The sequence below is a fragment of the Schistocerca americana genome, chromosome 1, assembly GCF_021461395.2.
Source record: "Schistocerca americana isolate TAMUIC-IGC-003095 chromosome 1, iqSchAmer2.1, whole genome shotgun sequence".
NCBI lineage: Eukaryota > Metazoa > Arthropoda > Insecta > Orthoptera > Acrididae > Schistocerca > Schistocerca americana.
Genome location: NC_060119.1, coordinates 1,006,383,300 through 1,006,405,278, shown reverse-complemented (window position 1 = coordinate 1,006,405,278; position 21,979 = coordinate 1,006,383,300). Strand labels below are relative to the sequence as shown.

Sequence of the window (21,979 nt, the reverse complement as noted above, 5' to 3'; positions counted from 1 at the left end):
TCCACCCGGCGACTAACGCGAGCACTTGCTTAAGCGTCTTGGGCGTGGAGTCCGGCGAATGGTTGCAGGGCACTTTTGTGGGCCGATTTGAATCCGTGGCTGACTTCGAGTGCCGCCTTCGTGAACAGCCTGGCCAGCCAGCTCTGCGACGTGGCACGCCCATGAGAGCGTTGAAGCCAATTTCTCTGTGCTGAATTCTGCCCCCTTTTGGAACGGCAAGCTTCAGCTTCGATTCATGAACTTCATCCAAGTTTTGGATTTTCAGGCCATAACTGTTCAGGGGTAAAATACAGGGAGCGAAAGGCTATTTACAATTTGTACAGAAACCAGATGGCAGTTATAAGAGTCGAGGGGCGTGAAAGGGAAGCAGTTGTTGGAGTGAGACAGGGTTGTAGCCTCTCCCCGATGTTATTCAAAAAAAATGGCTCTGAGCACTATGGGACTTAACATCTATGGTCATCAGTCCCCTAGAACTTAGAACTACTTAAACCTAACTAACCTAAGGACAGCACACAACACCCAGCCATCACGAGGCAGAGAAAATCCCTGACCCCGCCGGGAATCGAACCCGGGAACCCGGGCGTGGGAAGCGAGAACGCTACCGCACGACCACGAGATGCGGGCCGATGTTATTCAATCTGTATATTGAGCAAGCAGTAAAGGAAACAAAAGAAAAATTCGGAGTAGGTATTAAAATCCATGGAGAAGAAATAAAAACTTTGAGGTTCGCCGATTACATTGTAATTCTGTCAGAGACAGCAAAGAACTTGGAAGAGCAGTTGAACGGAATGGACAGTGTCTTGAAAGGATGATATAAGATGAGCACCAACAAAAGCAAAACTAGGATAATGTATGTGTGTGGTTTGAGGTTTTCGGGCGCTAAACAGCATGGTCATCAGCGCCCAAACGCATAGAAACAGGAACACATGCGGTGAAGGGACGAAGACGGACAGCGAACAAGGAGAACGGCTAAACGACACAGACCTGACGCAGTTCCAAATCCTCACATACAGAGGTAAAACAAGAGGAGAAGAAACGCACTAAAAAAGGAAAGGAAACACAAAGAAAAGAGAACAGAAATCGAAGTGAAACAACTAGGTAATCGTGACTGGCGGACCTCTTACCTAAAACCTGGATGAGCCAGTCACCCAGCAGCACATTAAAAACCTCTCCCTAAAATCCGAGGCAACAAATTGGACAGGACACAAAACCGTAAGACCTTAACCACAGTCGTTGCGTCGTCTTGCAAAATAGAGGGCAAATCCGGTGGCAAGGAAACCACCGCCCTCTGGTCAGAGAATAAAGGACAATCAAGTAAAATGTGGCGGACAGTAATCTGGACGCCACAAGCACTTCAGATTGGGGGGTCCTCCCGCCGGAGTAAAAAACCATGCGTTAAGGGACTGTGCCCGATGCGGAGGCGAGTTAGGAGAACCTCATCCAGCCTGCATGACTGGTAGGACGTAGGCCATGGCCGCGTGGTGGCCTTGACCAGACGCAGCTTATTTCCACCGACTGCCTGCCACTGCTCTTCCCATTGACGCATAACACGAAAACGCAAAAGGGAGGTAACAGCATGGAGGGGACGGCACACTCAACAACGTGAGGGAGGGAACATGCATCTTTGGCAGCCACATCCGCCAGTTCGTTTCCTCTAATACCCACGTGCCCCGGCACCCAGCAGAAAGAAAATTCTTTCCCCTGCCGTTGTAGGTTGAGTAGGGCATCATGGATGTTCTGGACGACCGTATCCGCTGGGTACAAGTGTTGCATGGTCTGAAGGGCACTCAGGGAGTCATATGAGAAACTTAAGACTGGGAGCACATCTCATCTGCTCCAATGCCCGCAAGATCGCAAACAATTCGGCATCAAAGATGGTAAACGCCGCAGGAAGCCGTAACTTGACGACTCGATCAGAGAAAACAACAGCACAACCAACAGAGTCCCCCAGTTTAGAGCCATCCATAAATACTAGTACATGGTCGGGATGCTGGCTTAAAATATCCTAAAATAAGGAGGTAAAAACAAACGCAGGAGTGCAGCTCCTCCGGTACTCTGACAAGTCTAAAAGGACACTGGGCCTCTGGAGGAACCAGGGAGGCAGGCGGGTAAAACCCTGGAGTTGGGAAGCCACACGCTCCACACCAAGGGACTCAAGAAATTGCTTGGCACGTATCCCAAATGGTCTCGTTGCCCTGGGACTACTGAAAAAAAAGTTCAATAGGCGGTCGGGCAAAATTGACACGCCCGTCGCACCATGAGGAGTTTCTGCTGGATGGCGAGCGGCGGTTGCCCTGCCTCAGCACACAGGCTGGGGATGGGACTGGTACGGAATGCACCAGTGGCCAGCCTGATACCCTCATAGTGGAATGTAGTCGAATTAAGTCGGGTGATGCTGAGGGAATTAGATTAGGAAATGAGACACTTAAGTAGTAAAGGAGTTTTGCTATTTGGGGAGCAAAAGAACTGGTGATGGTCGAAGTAGAGAGGATATAAAATGTAGACTGACAATGGCAAAGAAAGCTTTTCTGAAGAAGAGAAATTTGTTAACATCGAGTATAGATTTAAGTGTCAGGAAGTCGTTTCTGAAAGTATTTGTATGGAGTGTAGCCATGTATGGAAGTGACACATGGTCGATAAATAGTTTGGACGAAAACAAAATAGAAGCTTTCGCAATGCGGTGCTACAGAAGAATGCTGAAGATGAGATCGGTAGATCACATAACTAATGAGGAGATATTGGATAGAATTGGAGAGAAGACGAATTTGTGGCACAACTTGACTAGAAGAAGGGACCGGTTGGTAGGACATGCTCGAGGCATCAAGGGATCACAAGTTTACCATTGGAGGGCAGCGTGGAGGGTAAAAATCGTAGAGGGAGACCAAGAGATGAATACACCAAGCAGATTCAGAAGAATGTAGGTTGCAGTAAGTACTGGGACACGACGAAGCTTGCACAGGATAGAGTAGTATGGAGAGCTGCATCAAACCAGTCTCAGGACTGAAGACCACAAGAACAACAACAACTGTTATTTTCTTATTGACACCTATAGCTCTGCTGCGATCGTTTCGATTCCTTAGCTGATCTATTTCACCATCACTTGGATTCTTGAATTGTGGCTGTTATTTGCTTTTCCTGAGTCGATACTGCCTTTGGTTGTTTGTTAACAGGAGATCTTAAACTGTGCGAGCCGATGCTGTTTCCTGAGACAGAGCGATAACGTGCTTCTTCTATGCTGTGGCCGGACACCCTCCTTACCCCCCTCCCTCCCTACCCCCCGCCCCGTCACAGCCCCACCCCCACAGCTGGCTGGCCAGGCCACGCACGAAGGCGGCACTCGAAGTCAGGCACGAATTAAAATCGGCCCACAAATAAGCCTAGCAACAACTCGCCACACTCCAGGCCATGACGCTTGCGCAAGTGCTCACATTAGTCGCTCTATTACCACTCCCGAAGTCGCCACGCAGCAACACGCCATGCCCCCGATCGACAACCTCGAGCAAAGATCATCGTGGATTGAAACCATAAGGATATCACACAACAGATCTAGTTAGTGGCGCCAGGAACTCGAAAGGCGAAATCAGCAACCCCTTCATGACTACCTGATATTGGCAAATCAAAAAGATTGTTTTGGAAAGCTACAGCAATGAAAATCGCTGTTCACACCACAACAGAAAGTAATTTGTTAAGTGCTGTACGAGGCGAATACGACCAGAGATACAGTGACTTGATAATTTTTTTCTGTGAAATAAATAATTGTTTGACTTGTCGAGTGACACCTGACATGGTTGTGATGGCGGTTGTTCTTCCTCATTTCATCGATGATTTGCGGCAAGCAGATAGCAGTATTCCTTTCGTCATTGCCTGTTCTTGATCCTCTAAAACATTGGTGACATCAAGTCTCGTATAGCGAAAGAAACAATCGGAGACTGACTATTTTTTTGTTGTTTTCGGTTCATCCTGGAACGCCGAAACAATTTGGTTCAAATGGCTCTGAGCACTATGGGACTTAACTTCTGAGGTCATCAGTCCCCTAGAACTTAGAACTACTTATAAGTAACTAACCTAAGGACATCACACACTCCCATGCCCGAGGCAGGATTGGAACCTGAGTCCGTAGTGGCCGCACGGTTCCAGACTGTTGCCCCTAGAACCGCTCGGCCACACCGGCCGGTCCGAAACAATTGATCATTCACAAGTTGCGATATCGTCCTTAGTAGCCAGCACGAATATAAAAGTGACTCCTGTTAAAATGTATACGAATTTGCATATCTTCAGTCTAATTTTTTCTGCGTTTCCTTACGCCCGGCGACGCGAGCCTGTTTTGAGCTTTGTTCACATTACGCGGAATCCATCGGGAAGAAATCTTTTTCGCAGCTAAATGTTCACGAAAAGTTGACTGTAAACCTACTTCACTGTAGCTAAGGATGTCGCTATCTATCGATAAGCCACAGCCCAGTCCCCTTCTGTGGCGCTGAGCACACTGTCGTTATTTCTCGTCAAATGTTTGAGCAGAACGACAGCAAGATTCCACAGAAATTACAGAATGTATTAAAAAAAGAAAAAGAAAAAGATATGTACCGAATTAAATCAGGGTAATTCAGAGAAATTTAATAAGTAATTTCAGGGAAAATACACTCCTGGAAATTGAAATAAGAACACAGTGAATTCATTGTCCCAGGAAGGGGAAACTTTATTGACACATTCCTGGGGTCAGATACATCACATGATCACACTGACAGAACCACAGGCACATAGACACAGGCAACAGATCATGCACAATGTCGGCACTAGTACAGTGTATATCCACCTTTCGCAGCAATGCAGGCTGCTATTCTCCCATGGAGACGATCGTAGAGATGCTGGATGTAGTCCTGTGGAACGGCTTGCCATGCCATTTCCACCTGGCGCCTCAGTTGGACCAGCGTTCGTGCTGGACATGCAGACCGCGTGAGACGACGCTTCATCCAGTCCCAAACATGCTCAATGGGGGACAGATCCGGAGATCTTGCTGGCCAGGGTAGTTGACTTACACCTTCTAGAGCACGTTGGGTGGCACGGGATACATGCGGACGTGCATTGTCCTGTTGGACCAGCAAGTTCCCTTGCCGGTCTAGGAATGGTACAACGATGGGTACGATGACGGTTTGGATGTACCGTGCACTATTCAGTGTCCCCTCGACGATCACCAGTGGTGTACGGCCAGTGTAGGAGATCGCTCCCCACACCATGATGCCGGGTGTTGGCCCTGTGTGCCTCGGTCGTATGCAGTCCTGATTGTGGCGCTCACCTGCACGGCGCCAAACACGCATACGACCATCATTGGCACCAAGGCAGAAGCGACTCTCATCGCTGAAGACGACACGTCTCCATTCGTCCCTCCATTCACGCCTGTCGCGACACCACTGGAGGCGGGCTGCACGATGTTGGGGCGTGAGCGGAAGACGGCCTAACGGTGTGCGGGACCGTAGCCCAGCTTCATGGAGACGGTTGCGAATGGTCCTCGCCGATACCCCAGGAGCAACAGTGTCCCTAATTTGCTGGGAAGTGGCGGTGCAGTCCCCTACGGCACTGCGTAGGATCCTACGGTCTTGGCGTGCATCCGTGCGTCGCTGCGGTCCGGTCCCAGGTCGACGGGCACGTGCACCTTCCGCCGACCACTGGCGACAACATCGATGTACTGTGGAGACCTCACGCCCCACGTGTAGAGGAATTCGGCGGTACGTCCACCCGGCCTCCCGCATGCTCACTATACGCCCTCGCTGAAAGTCCGTCAACTGCACATACGGTTCACGTCCACGCTGTCGCGGCATGCTACCAGTGTTAAAGACTGCGATGGAGCTCCGTATGCCATGGCAAACTGGCTGACACTGACGGCGGCGGTGCACAATTGCTGCGCAGCTAGCGCCATTCGACGGCCAACACCGCGGTTACTGGTGTGTCCACTGTGCCGTGCGTGTGATCATTGCTTGTACAGCCCTCTCGCAGTGTCCGGAGCAAGTATGGTGGGTCTGACACACCGGTGTCAATGTGTTCTTTTTTCCATTTCCAGGAGTGTATTTTTTCGAATTTCACAGCTAAACGAAGAGTGCTAAATGCACGAACCGGAAATCAGACTGATCAGGGTGAGGTCAGGCTTTACACAGAAAAATTTAAGTTTTTTAATGTAACCAAGGTAATTAAGAAAAACTCAGCTAGTGATTTTGTTCGCCTCCGTAGCCGAGTGATCATAGCGTATAACTCTCGCGTGGAGGACCCGAATTCTGTCGTCGGTACTGTCAGGATTTTTCCTTAGTGGGAGTACTGGAATAGGGCGCACTCCGACTCGTGATGCCAAGTGAGGAGCAACTTGATTGAGAAGTAAAGACAACAACGGCCGGTAGAACGGTGTACTGAGTCCAAGCCCCCTAAACCGCATCCAGAAGACGCCGTACGGCAGAGAATGGCACAGCGACTGGTCAACATTGCGTGCCTTGAGTGGGACATTATAAATTTCAGGTGAAATGGAAATATTTCACGAAAAGCTGCTTTCTCGTGATCTATATAGTGTGTCCCGGGAGGAATCGACAGTATTCAGGGATATGACATGGACGACGATTCGAAGCAAAGAAATCTACTAAGCATGGGTTCTAAAACGCATTCCTTAAGAGCTATGAAACCAGTCTCAGGAATGAAGACCACAACAACAACAACAACAAAAACAACAACAACAAAGAGCTATGAGCACTTCTTCATCTTCATACCGTGACAAAAACCCATCTACTGCAAGGTCTTTGCTTTCAAAATTTTGAGGATTTGTTGTATGCATCAAAACAACAAAAAGTTCCAGTGAACATAGGTTATACGGTCCGTACCTTAAGAGATAAGAAAAATGGTTCAAATGGCTCTCAGGGCTATGGGACTTAACATCTGAGGTCATCAGTCCCCTAGAACGTAGACCTACTTAAACCTAACTATCCTAAGGACATCACACACATCCATGCCCGAGGCAGGATTCGAACCTGCGACCGTAGCAGTCGCGGGATTCCGGACTGAAGCGCCTAGAACCGCACGGCCACCGCTGCTGGCTAAGAGATAAGAGCAGGTGCTCATCTTCGCTAATGAAAAAACATCTATTCAACAGAGAAAGTGTTCATAGCTCTTAAGGTATGCATTTTAAAGGTATGTTTACTTGCCTTTTTTGCTTCGTATGTTCTTCTGTCGCATACCTAAATACAGACCATTCCTCTTGAGTTACCCTGTACACTTCTGATAATAGAATACCGACAGATATTGAAAGACAGTGTATTTCATGCTTTCTGAACGAAATTTGAAAATATTAAAATAATGAAAAAGGAAACGTTCAAATGATTTGTGGAAAGATTCTCCTCACAGTAAGAAAACAAACAGATTACAGTAATATATGGAGTGCATTTCAATTATTTCTTGAAATCTTGTACAGCGAGGTACCGCTTCAGAATTTAAGGTTCAATGATTATTTTTTAGGTAGCAAACGGAGACAGGGCAGCGTCATTTGCTGTACGTGAGTTTCAGCATTGTTCAAAGATGCTTCAAATAGTTTTCTAATCTATTTCATTTCTTGCTTTTAGAAAAATCATAAGAGTTACAAAAAATCATATAATCTAAACCTACACAAGAAGTTTCCATCTTCCACGACACCGCTTCTTTGAAAGCTCACTCTCAACAAATTTCTCCACCAGTTTCTAAGCTTTCATTCCTTTAACAACAACATATGACGATTTTAAATAACAGCAATGTCGCATATCAGTAGAACCATCAACTGTTCACTTGTAAATATTTAAATGGTGACTCGTGTACAGCTGTTCCGGGGTGTAGCGTTACGTTGCATTTTTCACCTAAGATATGAAACTGTAGCCGTTTTGACATTGTTTTATTTGTTCGTAGTTCCGCCGCTGCTGTCAATCCCTAACCAGCTGGAGGCGGCCTATCTGGGGCAGGACGTGTCCCTCGAGTGCCACTCGGAGGCGTACCCCGCCTCCATCAACTACTGGGCCAACGGCCGCGGAGACATGATCCTCTCCGGTACGTACTCTGCCCTGCTGCCGCCTCTAATGCAGTCGCCGCGCTTGTAAACTGCGTAACAGCTACGGGGAAAGACACTCAGAGCTCGTCTGAGGGCACTAAGGCACCTAGTTTCACTCTGGCACATCCATTCTTCCACTGCGTGTTTCTTTCCGTTGACTTGGATTGTAAACCGAATCCCACAGAACTTTTAGATGACGCGTGGTTTTTCACGAAAAATTTCCAATAACAGCTACCAAGCTGTATTAAACAATACCACTCCGTTCATATTGATAGCAAAATATGAGTAACATATCTGTGTAAAAGATTTAAACTATTGGGATTAATTTCTCTTGTAGTCGATCTTTTCGGCCCAATGAAATGCAGTGGACTATTCCAGGATAAGTTCAACACAGATTTTGCAATTACTCGAATGAAAATTCACAAAAGCAGTGAAGAAAAACAGGAGGACGGGAATTTGAAAGACTAAAACGGGCTCAATGTTACATAATATATGATTTATATGAATTTCTTAGGGGTACAGAAACATCACTGTGAGAATCAGGTTAAAAGCAGCAACTAAACCGAAAAACAGACCAATAAACGTGACCAGATTTTAATCTGGAAAATGTAACACGAACCGAAGATATAGTAACATACAAGTCTGAAGTTTCAGAGTGATCTGATATTTTAAGTAGCGAGAGATAAAATCATGAAATGACCATTAATGGGTCATGGAACAGAATAAAAGGAGTCATCGTCCTAGCTGCAAGTAATAAGCTGGGAAGAAGCAGTTTAATGAAAAATTTTCTCAACAAGCAAGAAATATTTTAACAATCTACTGAACACATCTGATCCATAATCACTAATTATAAATTCCAGAATCAGCCCTAATAATGACCAACATATAAAGAAGTGCCTGTAAGTACTAATGCCTAAAAAAATAGCAATGCAATTTGGAGTGATGGAATTTCAGCTGAGGTACTAAACTAAAAGGAAGGAGCACAGCGTAGATGTTTGTAGCGCTCGATACAGATAATCTGAAAAACTATGAATACACCACCCGAACGGGAAGACAGTCCAAATATATAAAAAAGGTATAGACTTCGGAAACTGCAGCGGAATGTCACTATTTAACATAGTCTATAAGATTTTATATTGTTTATTGCTGAACCGGTTGAAATGGTACGCAGAAACTATATTTAGGGATTATCAAAACTGCTTTCGCCGAAATAGATCCACTGCTGACAATATATTTGTAATCAGAACAATAAATGTGAAACAATGGGAATATAAAAGAAAATTTACATTACTTGTTCATTGATTTCATTAAAGCTCATGACTCGCTGGGATTTGGTTCTTGGATTTTCCAATGAAACGTATAAATCTTTGTAAAATGTGCATGCATGGTAACATAAGAAGGATTTTGGTAAACGGAATAAAATCTGACAATTTTCAAAATAAAATTGGAGTACGACAGGGAGATCCTCTGTCCTCTCTTCTTGTTAATGTAGTCTTCGAGAGAGTTAGAAGAAAATCCAAACAAGTACCAGCTGGGATCCTCCAAAGAAATAAAGTTAAGGTTTTAGCGTTGCAGATGATATAGTGCTCAGTGCAGAAAGTGAAATAGAGAATAGACGGTTACTTGTGGAGCTTAAAGAAGAAGCAACCAAATTTGGCCCAAAAGTAGACGCCCAGAAAACAAACTGTAGAGATGAACAGGACAAACAATTGCATGTAATAATCGGCAATCATAAATCCGAACGTGTTGAGCAGTTCATATATCCGGGTGCAATGATAGACGAACCAAATCAGAGACGAATAGAAGTGAAAAATAGGACTACAAAGAGATAACACACCCTACAAATCAATACAAAACTTCTAGGGTCCAAAATATTAAGAAAGAACACTAAAATGAAGCTACGTAACACTCATCAGATAAGTCCTAGCCTATGGACCAGAAACATGGAGGTTAACTAAAATGACGAGATCACCAGTCACAAGCATTTGAAAACAAATTATATAGGAATATTTTTGCTCAATACTATGATAAAGAATCCAAAGCTGGAGGAGAAGACACAATACAAAAATCCATATGCTGTCATAACAAGAACCGTAACGAGCACAATAAATTCCAGAAGGCTTCAGTGGGCAGGTCATCTGATGAGAATGAAAGAGGATCAAGTGGTTTCAACAATATCCATGGAGAAATAATTTGGTAATACACCAAGGGTAAGACACAGGTGTACAAAGGTAAATGAAATTAAAACAGTGTGCAACTGGATAGTTGTAAATAGCTGACAGGAAATAGCACAAGAGGGTAGCATTTGGAGGCAACATGTGAGATCGACACGTGAGCTTGAGTCCCTTAGAATCCATGAAGAAGAAAAAGGATAGACGCACAATTCTTTACAGCTTCCAAAAGCACCTTTGGTTACTTATAATTTGTTATGAGGTGAGACGGATGTATCGCTATGCGTTGACAGTGTGTCAACGCAACTGTTAGCTCTTATCTCTTCATTTACTTGTCACGATCTTTGCTCCATTCATATTGTATAATTGCCTCTCTACTCAGCTGATATACGTATTCCATAACTGACAATGGATCATGTGTCAGGATATAGCAAAATGATTTTTGAATGACAAAGAAGAAAGATATTATCGTTATTCTGGAACAGATTGTATTTATTCGCTAATGGATTTTCAACGTTTTAAGCTATCGTCAGGTGACAACAGTCACAGCCGCAGACCAAAAAAAAAAAAAAAAAAAAAAAAAAAAAAAAAAAAAAAAAAAAAAAAAAAAAAAAACTATGGACCTACTGAGCTGAAAGGTGATAAAGAAGTTACAAGACACAAAATTCTGCCCGCATCTCGTGGTCGTGCGGTAGCGTTCTCGCTTGCCACGCCCGGGTTCCCGGGTTCGATTCCCGGCGGGGTCAGGGATTTTCTCTGCCTCGTGATGGCTGGGTGTTGTGTGCTGTCCTTAGGTTAGTTAGGTTTAAGTAGTTCTAAGTTCTAGGGGACTGATGACCGTAGCAGTTAAGTCCCATAGTGCTCAGAGCCATTTTTTTTGAGACAAAATTCTGGAAATGATCTTGTATATAAACCTGCTCCACTTGACTGTTTATTTATCCTGAATGAGATATTTACCTAATAAAATGAAGTTCTGGAATTTGAAGGTTTTAATTCTTATTTTGCATGGAGAGCTACATCAAACCAGTCTCAGGACTGAAGACCACAACAGCCAGCCGGAGTGGCTGAGCGGTTCTAGGCGTTACAATGTGGAGCCGTGCGACCGCTACGGTCGCAGGTTCGAATCCTGCCTCGGGCATGGATGTGTGTGATGTCGTTAGGTTAGTTCGGTTTGAGTAGTTCTAAGTTCTAGGGGACTGATGACCTCACCAGTTAAGTCCCATAGTGCTCAGAGCCATTTTTGAAGACCACAACAACAACAACAACAATTCTTATTTGCAAGTCATAGAAATCTAGCCAATGAGTAAGATTGGTTGGTGTTGACCGCTATGATAAAGGGTTGTGATTTACAGTCATTTCTAACTGGTCTTTTTTTATTTTAATTGTGTGAGGATCGATGATTTGTTTTTGCAAAACTTCAAGAGCACTTTTTACGTGTACCTATTTCGTTTTTCGTAACATCTGTATTTAATTCATATTTTCTTTCTTAAGTGAGTTTTCTGTGTTGTTTATTTTCTCTTGCATAATTGTTATTTTACATGCGCTTGCAGGAGATCATGATTGCCAGAGATACCGAAAATCGGTTGGTGAAAAAATTGAAACGTTGAAAAATCAACAGGAAAAACTTTCTTTTTTCGATTAGTATTCTTATTTCACGTGTGAGTAATCATATTGATGAGAAATAAGAACAAAGTCGACAATCACACTAACATATCTCAAAATCCTGAAAGAAGGTTTCAGATTCAAGTGTAAAATAATATAAATTATAACGAATAGAATGGATCGAGCGTAGAATCGGTGGTAACAAAAATATTTCAAATGAAGTGACACAATTTCTAGACCTTACTGGTCTCATAAAGTTAAACTTTATCTGTATAGACCGTAGCGGCGAGTGAAAATTTGTAGCAAGGCCTGGAATCAAACCAGGGTCTTCTGCTTACGAGGCAGGTGCACTGGCCACTAAACCACCTGTGCACAGTGGTTCGTACAATAGTACAGATTGCCCTGGTATGCCGCCGTCCTCGATCCAAATTTTCACTGCTGCCCCTGTCTACTTTAAATTCCCCCTGACACATGAAGTCAATTGCAGAGGCTCTCCATGTTCTGGAATAGCACCTGAGAAAGTAAAGGGGAGATCCAGCCTGCAACCGTGATGCAGGTACTTATTCAAATGAAATGACACAATTTCAGAGACTTTACTGGTCTCATACAGATACGATTTTATGTACATAGACAGAAGCGGGGAGTGAAAACTTAGACCTAGGAGGGAACGTGCCTCGGTCATCTGTGCAGTTGTGTGGACCGCTGCGCCAAGGTGGTTTAGTGGCTAGCGCACTTGCCTAGTAAACGGAAGATCAGGGTTCAAAATTTCACTCACCGCGTCGGTCTATACAGATAAAAAAAGTAACAATTTTTTTGCCATGAATTTGTTATTAACTGTCTAGACATATATCTACTGTAATAGAATGCAGGCATGCAGTGATCAGTAAGGACCACCTCATTTGTTTTCAATAATTTCTTAACATCGTCATAAGTGTGTGGGGTAAGTACCAGGTAGCAATTTGTTGGTGGTTCAACTAACTATAAAAGGTAAAGACTGGTCAGTGACCGGAACTTGCTCTGAAGTGAAATTGCTATCATGACGATATAATGACTTTCATGACGAAAGAGTAAACTACGCAGTTCGCGAGAAGGTACAGAAACTCTGTAGGGCCATACTCTTACGTTCGCTTGAAAATGCCAAAATAATTGCATAAATTCCACTGCTTATACCAATCATATGTCAACTACTGAACAACCTGATACTTACTGAGGCTCCTGATTTGGTTACCTCACAAACCATTGTGCACGTAATGTGCCAGGTGTTCAACTGGTCATAGGTGACAGCAATTCTCTAATGAGTGACGTACTTGTTGTTGGATTAGGTGACAAGTACGAGGCGGTGACGGTGGACAGCGGCTATCACAAGTATATGCTGCTCAAGATCCGCGCCGTGTCTCCACAGGACTTCGGCGCTTACCGCTGCATCGCCAGCAATTCCCTGGGTGAAGCGGACGGCGTCATCAGACTCGAAGGTAATGCTTTTTGTGCTAAACTACACTCTGCTACACACAGCACGATGACTGTGACGCATTTATGTGATTTGAGCATAAGTTCGTAGAGTTTCAGAATTTGAGTTCTCTGTCCAACACAGCTCCAAAAAATTACTCCAGCTTCCAATACTACTTCCAATAAGAAGCACTCAAGCACTGGCAGGTGATTATAGATTTAAAAAATTGAAGAAGCACTACAGTGCAACCTTACCGAGCCGGTCCTCATTTATCCGAGTCTCTGGTTCATCCGGATATTTTGTTTTAGTACAATAACTATGTTGTATTTAGTAGTCAAGATGTAATAAAGGTAATGACGACAATCATTAAATTTAAATTCAGGCAATCAGCAGACAGTGATTCTGAAGCAGTTACATGTTGAAAATGGACTGCACAACATTTTATGGCCTTTTTTGTGATTGTAAAGTGACACTAAAGAAAAGGAAGGTGCTAGTGCCCATGCGTAGGATGGACAAAGCGGAATTCTTGAAAAATATTTCTGCTGATTTAGGAGTTGGAACTTCGATGGTTTCATATAAGCTGGAAGAAACTGAAAAGTTTTGTTTCAGATTGACAATGGTCACTTTACAGAGTAGCGGGACAACCGAAAAAACAAAGAATGAATCTCTCGATGACGCATTTTTCTTGTGGTTTATTGCAATGAGGGAAAGTGATATCCAAATTTAAGGTCACACATTACAAGAACAAGCTATTAGTTTAGAAAAGAACCCCTCAGTCATCCATAGTTGTTTTCAAAGGTGAAAAGATTGTTATGGATTGTGTTAGCTGTCAGTGACTACTGAAAGTCTTTTCATTTGCTACGATAGCTGCTGAAAACTTCAAAAAGGAATTCGAAATTCTCATTTATTTTGACAAGGTGACTCTCGACATAATTTATAACGCCGATGAACATGGTCTTTTCTATCGGATGCTATACACTATGACTTTAGTTTCCAGATTAGATGATACAGCAGGCTGGGAAAGAATGACAGAATTACGGTCTCTCTTCTGTTAACTGAAAAATAAAAGGAAGTGCTCTAAGTCGAGTGAATCGGTCATTCTTGCCAGTTTCTTGTGTCACAAAAGAGTGTGTGGATGGGTAGTGTTAGCGATTTAAATTATTTTGATCAGGAAGTGGCTAAATACTTGCTGATAACCATAACGAAACAACATTTACTCGTATAAGAGATGGAAAACCCGTTTACATATTAACGTTACTGTAAAATTCACGTTTCCCCTTAGAAAAAAACCCTAAGTAAATGCAAACTCCCGTGAATACTTTTGGAAATAAGCCAAACAAATTATTATATTGTCCAAAAATAATTATGAAGGTAAGCAAAACCAATCACGACTTCCGGAATATCTAAGCCTTCACGCTATCCTTGTCGTTGTCATTGATGATAAAATTATCTGAGTCGTTTTGTCGTGCCATATTTCCCTTCAGGCCTCTTCATTGTTGTACTTTCGATCCTTGTGCTGGGATGTTCTTCAGGATTGCATGGTATTCAGGATGTCTGAACACTGTCGAAAGACGGTGTCGCGTTCGCTTATAAAAAGCTACTGTCCTGCTTCTCTTACAACTGAATGCCGTACTGAGTTTCGACGGTGTGCAACCATATAGGAACACTGGTGGAATCCTGAAGAACATCCTAGCACAGGAATCTAGTCGTCTAACCGTGGTACAGTAACTGAGAGAAATATACAATTACACGAAGATAAATGACACTTTTATTCAAAGACAATAATTACGCTGGCGAGAGGCTGAAGCACGTAATGCACCCGCAAAAATTGTCGAACGTAGTCGTTTTGCTGGTGCAGGTGTAATGATGTGGGGATGCATAATGTTGCATGGGGGTACTGAGTCTTTGAACACGGTACAGTCACCGATCAATGTTACTGCGACACTATAGTCCTTCCCTAGATGCAATTTTCTGAGGTGCCCTCGCACTTATCTTTATAGATAACAATGCATGAACACATCGAACCGTGAAGGTGAAGGAGCTCTTGGAACTATGAGACATTTCGTGAAAGGACTGTCCAGCTCGATTTCCCGACCTGAAACCCGTCGAGAAAACCTGGGCTACTTTGGGAAGACATTTTGCAGAAGGCCGCATGCCCCAACGACCATCCAGCAGATATTAACCGTGCTGATGGAGGTGTGCAGCGCTCTGCCACAAGACTACCCCACCAGCTTTCTGGTGAACAAGGAAGCACGTTGCAGAGCATGCACGGTCGTCCGTGATGATCACACACGCTGTTACGGACCTTTTGCCGCCAATTTTAATGTCTAGGGGACTATCGTGAGTCCCAGAGGTCTCAGTGTAATTATTGCCCTTGAATAAAAGTGTAATTTCTGTTTGACTCATTGCGTATTTCTTTCAGTTACCTTCCGTACAATACTGTTGCAGATCTTTCTACGTATGGTCCAAATTTCACAGAGCTATATTACTTGGTCGTGACACATCATGCGGAAGTTACTTTCAAATTTAAGTTTCGAACACCAGTGTCTAAATATCCAAATATGCCCAAGCACATCCCCAAAAGACACAGAAAGACACATGTAAAGGCAAACAAACATAGAGGTTATGTTGGCAAACAGTAGCGGAAAGGAAGCAATACGGCAAATAAAGGCAACACGAATTTTTGAATCTAGTCTTCAGGAGAGTACATTTACCCAAAGAAATACTTATTTGATGAAGTCAATACACCTTTCATTGGAAATTACTTGGTCAAAGTCTTTGTGGCGAGAGAGCTTTACAGCGATGCTAAATTTCGAAATTTCCCTCTATGCGTGATGGTTCATGTCGAACCGTATAGTCAGCAGCTACATAGTGGCCGCGAGAAAACTGAAGGGTAGGCTCTTTATATCACTTCATAATTCTGAAAGGAAAAGACGGTTCTGAAAAGAAGTTAAGCATTTCGTGTAACCGATGCATTCTGATAATGATCTACAAATTTTCTATGCCATGGTAAAATTAATGCCTGCAATTAACTGGTGGGGTCATTCCAGACGTGGAAAGCGTCCTTCCGAATACCATGAAGAGCACAGGGTGCAGCCAACTACAGGTGGTGGCTCACATCGGTTCCAATAGTGTGCATCACTTTGGATCGGAAAAGATTCTCTCTGATTTCAAGCGGTTGACAGAAGTAGAGTGGCAATGGCAAGGAAAGCGTTTCTGAAGAAGAGAAATTTGTTAACATCGAGTATTGATTTAAGTGTCAGGAAGTCGTTTCTGAAAGCATTTGAATGTAGTGCAGCCATGTATGGAAATGAAACACGGACGATAAATAGTTTAGACAAGAAGAGAATAGAAGCTTTCGGAATGTGGTGCTACAGAAGAATGCTGAAGATTAGATGAGTAGAGCACATAACTAATGAGGAGGTATTGAATAGAATTGGGGAGAAGAGGAGTTTGTGGCAAAACTTGACTAGAAGAAGGGATCGGTTGGTAGGACATGTTCTGAAGCATCAAGGGATCACCAATTTAGTACTGGAGGGCAGGGTGGAGGGTAAAAATCGTAGAGGAAGACCAAGAGATGAATACACTAAGCAGATTCAGAAGGATGTAGGCTGCAGTAGGTACTGGGAGATGAAGAAGCTTGCACAGGATAGAGTAGCATGGAGAGCTGCATCAAATCAGTCTCAGGACTGGAGATGACAACAACAACAACGACAGAAGTTGTAAAGGATGCCAGTCTTGCTTGCGGAGTGAAAGCAGAGCTAACTATTTGCAGCATAGTCAACAGGACCGATTGCGGTTATTTGGTACAGAGCCGAGTGGAGCTTCTGAATCAGAGGCTCAGATCGTTTTGCGACCGTGTAGGCTGCATATTCCACGACTTGCGCCATCGGAGGTGGTGGGTTTCGGGTTCCGATGAATAGTTCAGAAGCCCACTACACCCAGGAGGCGGCTACACTGATAGCAGGGGCTGTGTGGCATGGACTGAGCGGTTTTCAGATTAGAGGGCCTCGGCGAAATACCGAAAGAGCTTCAGTCTCAAAAGGTGCAGATCGAACATACGAAGAACGTAGGTACAGGAACCGTCATTACAGCAGCTATAAACTGTCGTAGCTGTGTTGGGAAAGTACCAGAGCTCCAAGTGCCTACAGAAAGCAATGATGTTCAGATCCTTATATGCATTGAAAGCTGGCTAAAGCCGTAATTTTTGCGTAGAACCTAACGGTGTTCCGAAAGGATAGGCTAAACGCAGTTGGCGGTGGTATGCTTTTTCCTGTTAAAAGTAGTATATCTTGTAACGAAATTGAAGCGGATAATTCCTATAAATTAGTATGGGCAAAGATTATTTTTGGCATCCGGAATAAAATAATAATTGGATCCGTTTACCGATCTCCCAACTCAGGCAATTGCTGAAAGGTTTGAAGAAAAATTGAGTTTAAATTCAAACACTTACCCAACTCATACAATTGTAGTTGGTGGTGTCTATAATTTACCCTCGATATGCTGTCGAAAATACATATTTAAATCCGGAGGTACGCATAAAACATCACCCGAAATTGCGCTAAACCCGTTCTAGAAAAATTATTTCGAGCAATTAGTTCATGAGGCCACATGGATAGTAAAGGTTTGTGAAAACACACTTTACCAATAAGCAACATATAATCCTGAGCTTATAACAAGAATCAAAATAGATACAGCGATTAGGGAACATAGGGTTATCGTAGCGAGATGGAATATTGTAACTCCCAAATCCTCCAAAAATAAACGAAAAATGTAACTATTAAAAAGAAAGCAGACAAAAATTCACTTGACGCCTTCATAAGAGATAACCTCCACTCCTCCCAAATTAACAATGTAAGTGCAGACCAGGTGTGGCTTGAATTCAGAGAAATAGTATCGACAGCAATTGAGAGATTTATACAAAATAAATAACAAACGACGGAGCTAATCCCCTTTATACACAAAACTGTTCAGAAAACTCTTGCAGAAACAACGAAACAAGCATGCCAAATTCAAACGAACGCGAAATCTACAAGATTGGTGATCTTATACAGAATCCCGAAATTTAGCGCGGACATCAAAAGGAGATACTTATAATACTTTCCACAACGAAACTTTATCTCGAAACCTGGCAGAAAATCCAAAGAGATTCTGGTCGTATGTAAAGTATGCTAGTGGCCAGAGCAGTCGATGCCTTCTCTGAGAGATAGCAATGGAAATACCATAGACGTTAGTTACTAAACACAGCCTTTTGAACAGAGTTACTAAATACAGCTTTTCGAAATTCCTTCACCAAAGAAGACGAAGTAAATATCCCAGAATTCGAATCAAGAACACCTGCCAACTTGAATAACTCATACGTAGATGACCTCGGAGTTGTGAAGCAACTTAAATCACTTAATAAAAGCAAGTTTTCTGGTCCAGACTGTATATTAGTTAGGTTCCTTTGAGAGTGTGCTGACGCAATAGCTCCATATTTAACAATCATTTACAACCGGTCGCTCGACGAAAGAACCTTCCCCAAAGATTGGAAAGTTGCACAGTTCACACCAATATTCAAGAAAGTTATTAGGCGTAATGTACGAAATTACTGGCCCATATCATTAACGTCGATATGCAGCAGGATTTTGGAGCATATATTGTGTTCGAACATTACGAATTACCTCGAAGAGAACAGTCTATTGACACACAGTCAACACGGATTTAGGTAACATCAAACTTGTGAAACACAACAAACTCTTTACCTATTGACAAGGGATTCCAAATTGGGTCTGTATTTCTAGATTTGCAAAAAGTTTTTGACACTGTACCAAATAAGCGGCATGTGGTAAAATTGCGTGCTTATGGAATATCGTCTCAGTTATGTGACTGGATTTGTGATTTCCTGCCAGAGTGGTTGCAGCTCGTAGTAACTGACGTAAAGCCATCGAGTAAAACACGTATCTGGCGTTTCCCAAGGTAGTGTTATAGGCCCTCTGCTGTTACTTGTCCATATAAACGATTTAGGAGAAAATGTGAGCAGCCGTCTTAGATCGTTCGCAGAAAATGCTGTCGTTTATCGTCTAGTAAACTCATCAGAAGAACAAAACAAATTGCAAAACGACTTAGAAAATTGAAAATAGACCCTAAATAATGAAAAGTGTGACGTCATCCACATGCGTACTAAAAGGAACCCACTAAAATTCGTTTACTCGGTAAATCAGTCTAATCTAAGGGCCGTAAATTCAACTAACTACCTAGGAATTGCAATTACGAACAATTTAAATTGGTAAGAACACATACAAAATGTTAGGAATTACGTTTACGAACAATTTAAATAGGAAAGAATAGATAGAAAATGTTGGAAAGTCAAACGAAAAACTGCCTTTTATTGGCAGAACACTTAGAAATTGTAACAGATCTACGCAAGAGACTGCCTCCACTCCGCTTTTCAGTCCTCTTTTGGAGTAGTGCTGCGCGGTGTGGGATCCTTACCAGATAGGATTAACAGAGTATATCGAGAAAGTCAAAGAAGAGCAGTACGTTCTGTATTATCGCGAAACAGGGAAAGAGTGTCGTGGACATTATACAGGATTTGGGATGGACACCATTAAGACAAAGATGATTTTCGTTGCAGCGGAATCTTCTCGCGAAATTTCACTCACCAACTTCCTCCTTCGAGTGCGAAAATCTTTTGTTGGCATCGACCGACTTAGGGAGAAACTATCATCATAGTAACATAAGGGAAATCGGAGCTCGCACGGAAAGGTACAGATGTTCGTTTTTTCCGCGCCCTTTTCGAGAGTGGAGTAATAGAGAATTGTTGCCAAGGTGGCTCCATGAGCCCTCTGCCAGACACTTAAGTGTGATTTGCAGAATATGAATGTAGATATAGATGTAGATGTAGGCCTAATTCAGCGAGCACATAATACCTCCGTAGAACAAGATACTGTAACTCGAGAGCTCTCTAAAAAGTTATTCCGTCAAAGCAAACTATCTGTAAAGCTCTGATCATCTTTGACCGTAGCTGCACGTGTTCCCAGTTATCCAATGAGTATTATTCTGAGAAAACGTCCCACTTTGCTTTTTGTGTAATCATATGATCAAATAGAGTAGACTAGAAGGTAAATCACTAACATCCAACCCCCGATTCATTAAGGAATCAAACTCCCATGCACACTGTTGGCCACCCAAGATGCAGCACCCTGAAGGAAGCATCCAGACGAGGAAAATTTGCAGCACGCATTTGTGACGACGACAGATGCACTCGATTAGTACCGGAATTGTTCTCTCGTGCGGTTGTTTTGCGTAAGCAGCTTTAGCAACGCTTGTAGAAGACAGTGAGTGTCTTTCGAGCCCGTTTCGGAGTTAAACAGAGGAAGAGTAGTAGCCTATACGGATTGCGGATTACCCTTCAGAGAAATCGGTGATCGTTTCGGACGGAACCAGCCAACAGTAATCGCTGGATGCAGAAGGGAACGACGCACCGACGCCAGCGACTGAAACAACCTCGTTACATCACTACACGCGATGACAGGCATATTTTGCGCATGAGAGTGACAGATCGCTCTACCTCATCACGAAGCGGGTCATAAAAAATTCGGCCTGATGCGCAACAACAAGTTTCCGCACGTACTATTCGGTGTCGTTTGCAGCAGAGCGGACAGTCCGCAAGTCGTCCATTGCTGCTTTTATCACTGAGTCTACGTCACAGGCGTTTGCGCCGGCAATGGTGCGATGAACGACAAACGAAGACAATTGAATGGAACGAAATTGTTTTTACCAATGAATCCGATTCTGCCTGCACCACCACGATGGTGGGAATAGAGTCTGGAGACACTGTGGTGAGAGACTATTGAACTGTTGGCTCATGCATCTCCGTATTGGTGCTGTACCCGGTATTATGGTTTGGGCTGGTATTGGATTTTACTCCCGCACGCCATACTACGCACTGCCGGTACTCTTAACCATCCAGCGTTACATCTCTAAGGTGTTGGAATCTGTTGTCCTCGCATACTTTCGGAGGTTGCTGACGGACGCATTACAATAGGATAATGCGCGACCACACGTGGCACGCAGTGTTTGGAACTTCGTCACTCATCAGATTGCATTCTTGTCTTGGCCTCCCTAAGCCTATTGAAACAACTGGATGATAATGGAGGAACGGCTGGCCCGGGATACACAACCCGAAACTAGGTCTCTAAACCGTTTGACCATTCGGTAACACAGATAATACTTATAAGAACACATTAATGTACAGCCGAGTGACTTAGTGTTATCTTGAATAACGATTAAAGAATTAGAAGCGATGGAGAAACGTTGCACGAGTGGAAAAAGAGAAGGATTTGAAATATTACGTTGTTCTAGCTGTCACGTAAACGGCATGCATTATACTTGCTGATGCCTCTGCATATCTAATGTTAATGTTTTGTTTTTCTTATGTTTAAGAAATCCCGGTACCCACAACCAGGTCAACGACGACAGTAGGATATATTACGCTAGCAACAGAAGTTAGGAGGAAAGGTAAGTAAAACCACCTACTTATCTTCAAACCTCATATGGGTATGTGCTGAAATTATTTTGTTGGCATATCCGCTAACGATTTTCTAGTTCTATGACTATTTTTTGAGTAAATGTCACGCAAAAATTCGAAGGTTCGACGTTCGATTCTCACTCGGACCTGGTAAGTTTTCCGTCACATAGGATTTGTATCTGGCTGTTTCTTTGTAACTAAGT

The 21,979-nt window shown here is 43.2% G+C and overlaps 1 protein-coding gene across 1 annotated transcript in view; it reads left to right on the top strand.

The window, feature by feature from the left end:
* The window catches only part of LOC124595948 (lachesin-like), a 1,154,458-nt gene that overhangs the window by 1,093,740 nt on the left and 38,739 nt on the right, over positions 1–21,979 (top strand). The window contains exons 8-10 of the mRNA XM_047134873.1: positions 7,906–8,043; positions 13,140–13,289; positions 21,692–21,766. Of these exons, the coding sequence (XP_046990829.1) occupies positions 7,906–8,043; positions 13,140–13,289; positions 21,692–21,766 (363 nt within the window). The remainder of the gene's footprint in view (positions 1–7,905; positions 8,044–13,139; positions 13,290–21,691; positions 21,767–21,979) is intronic.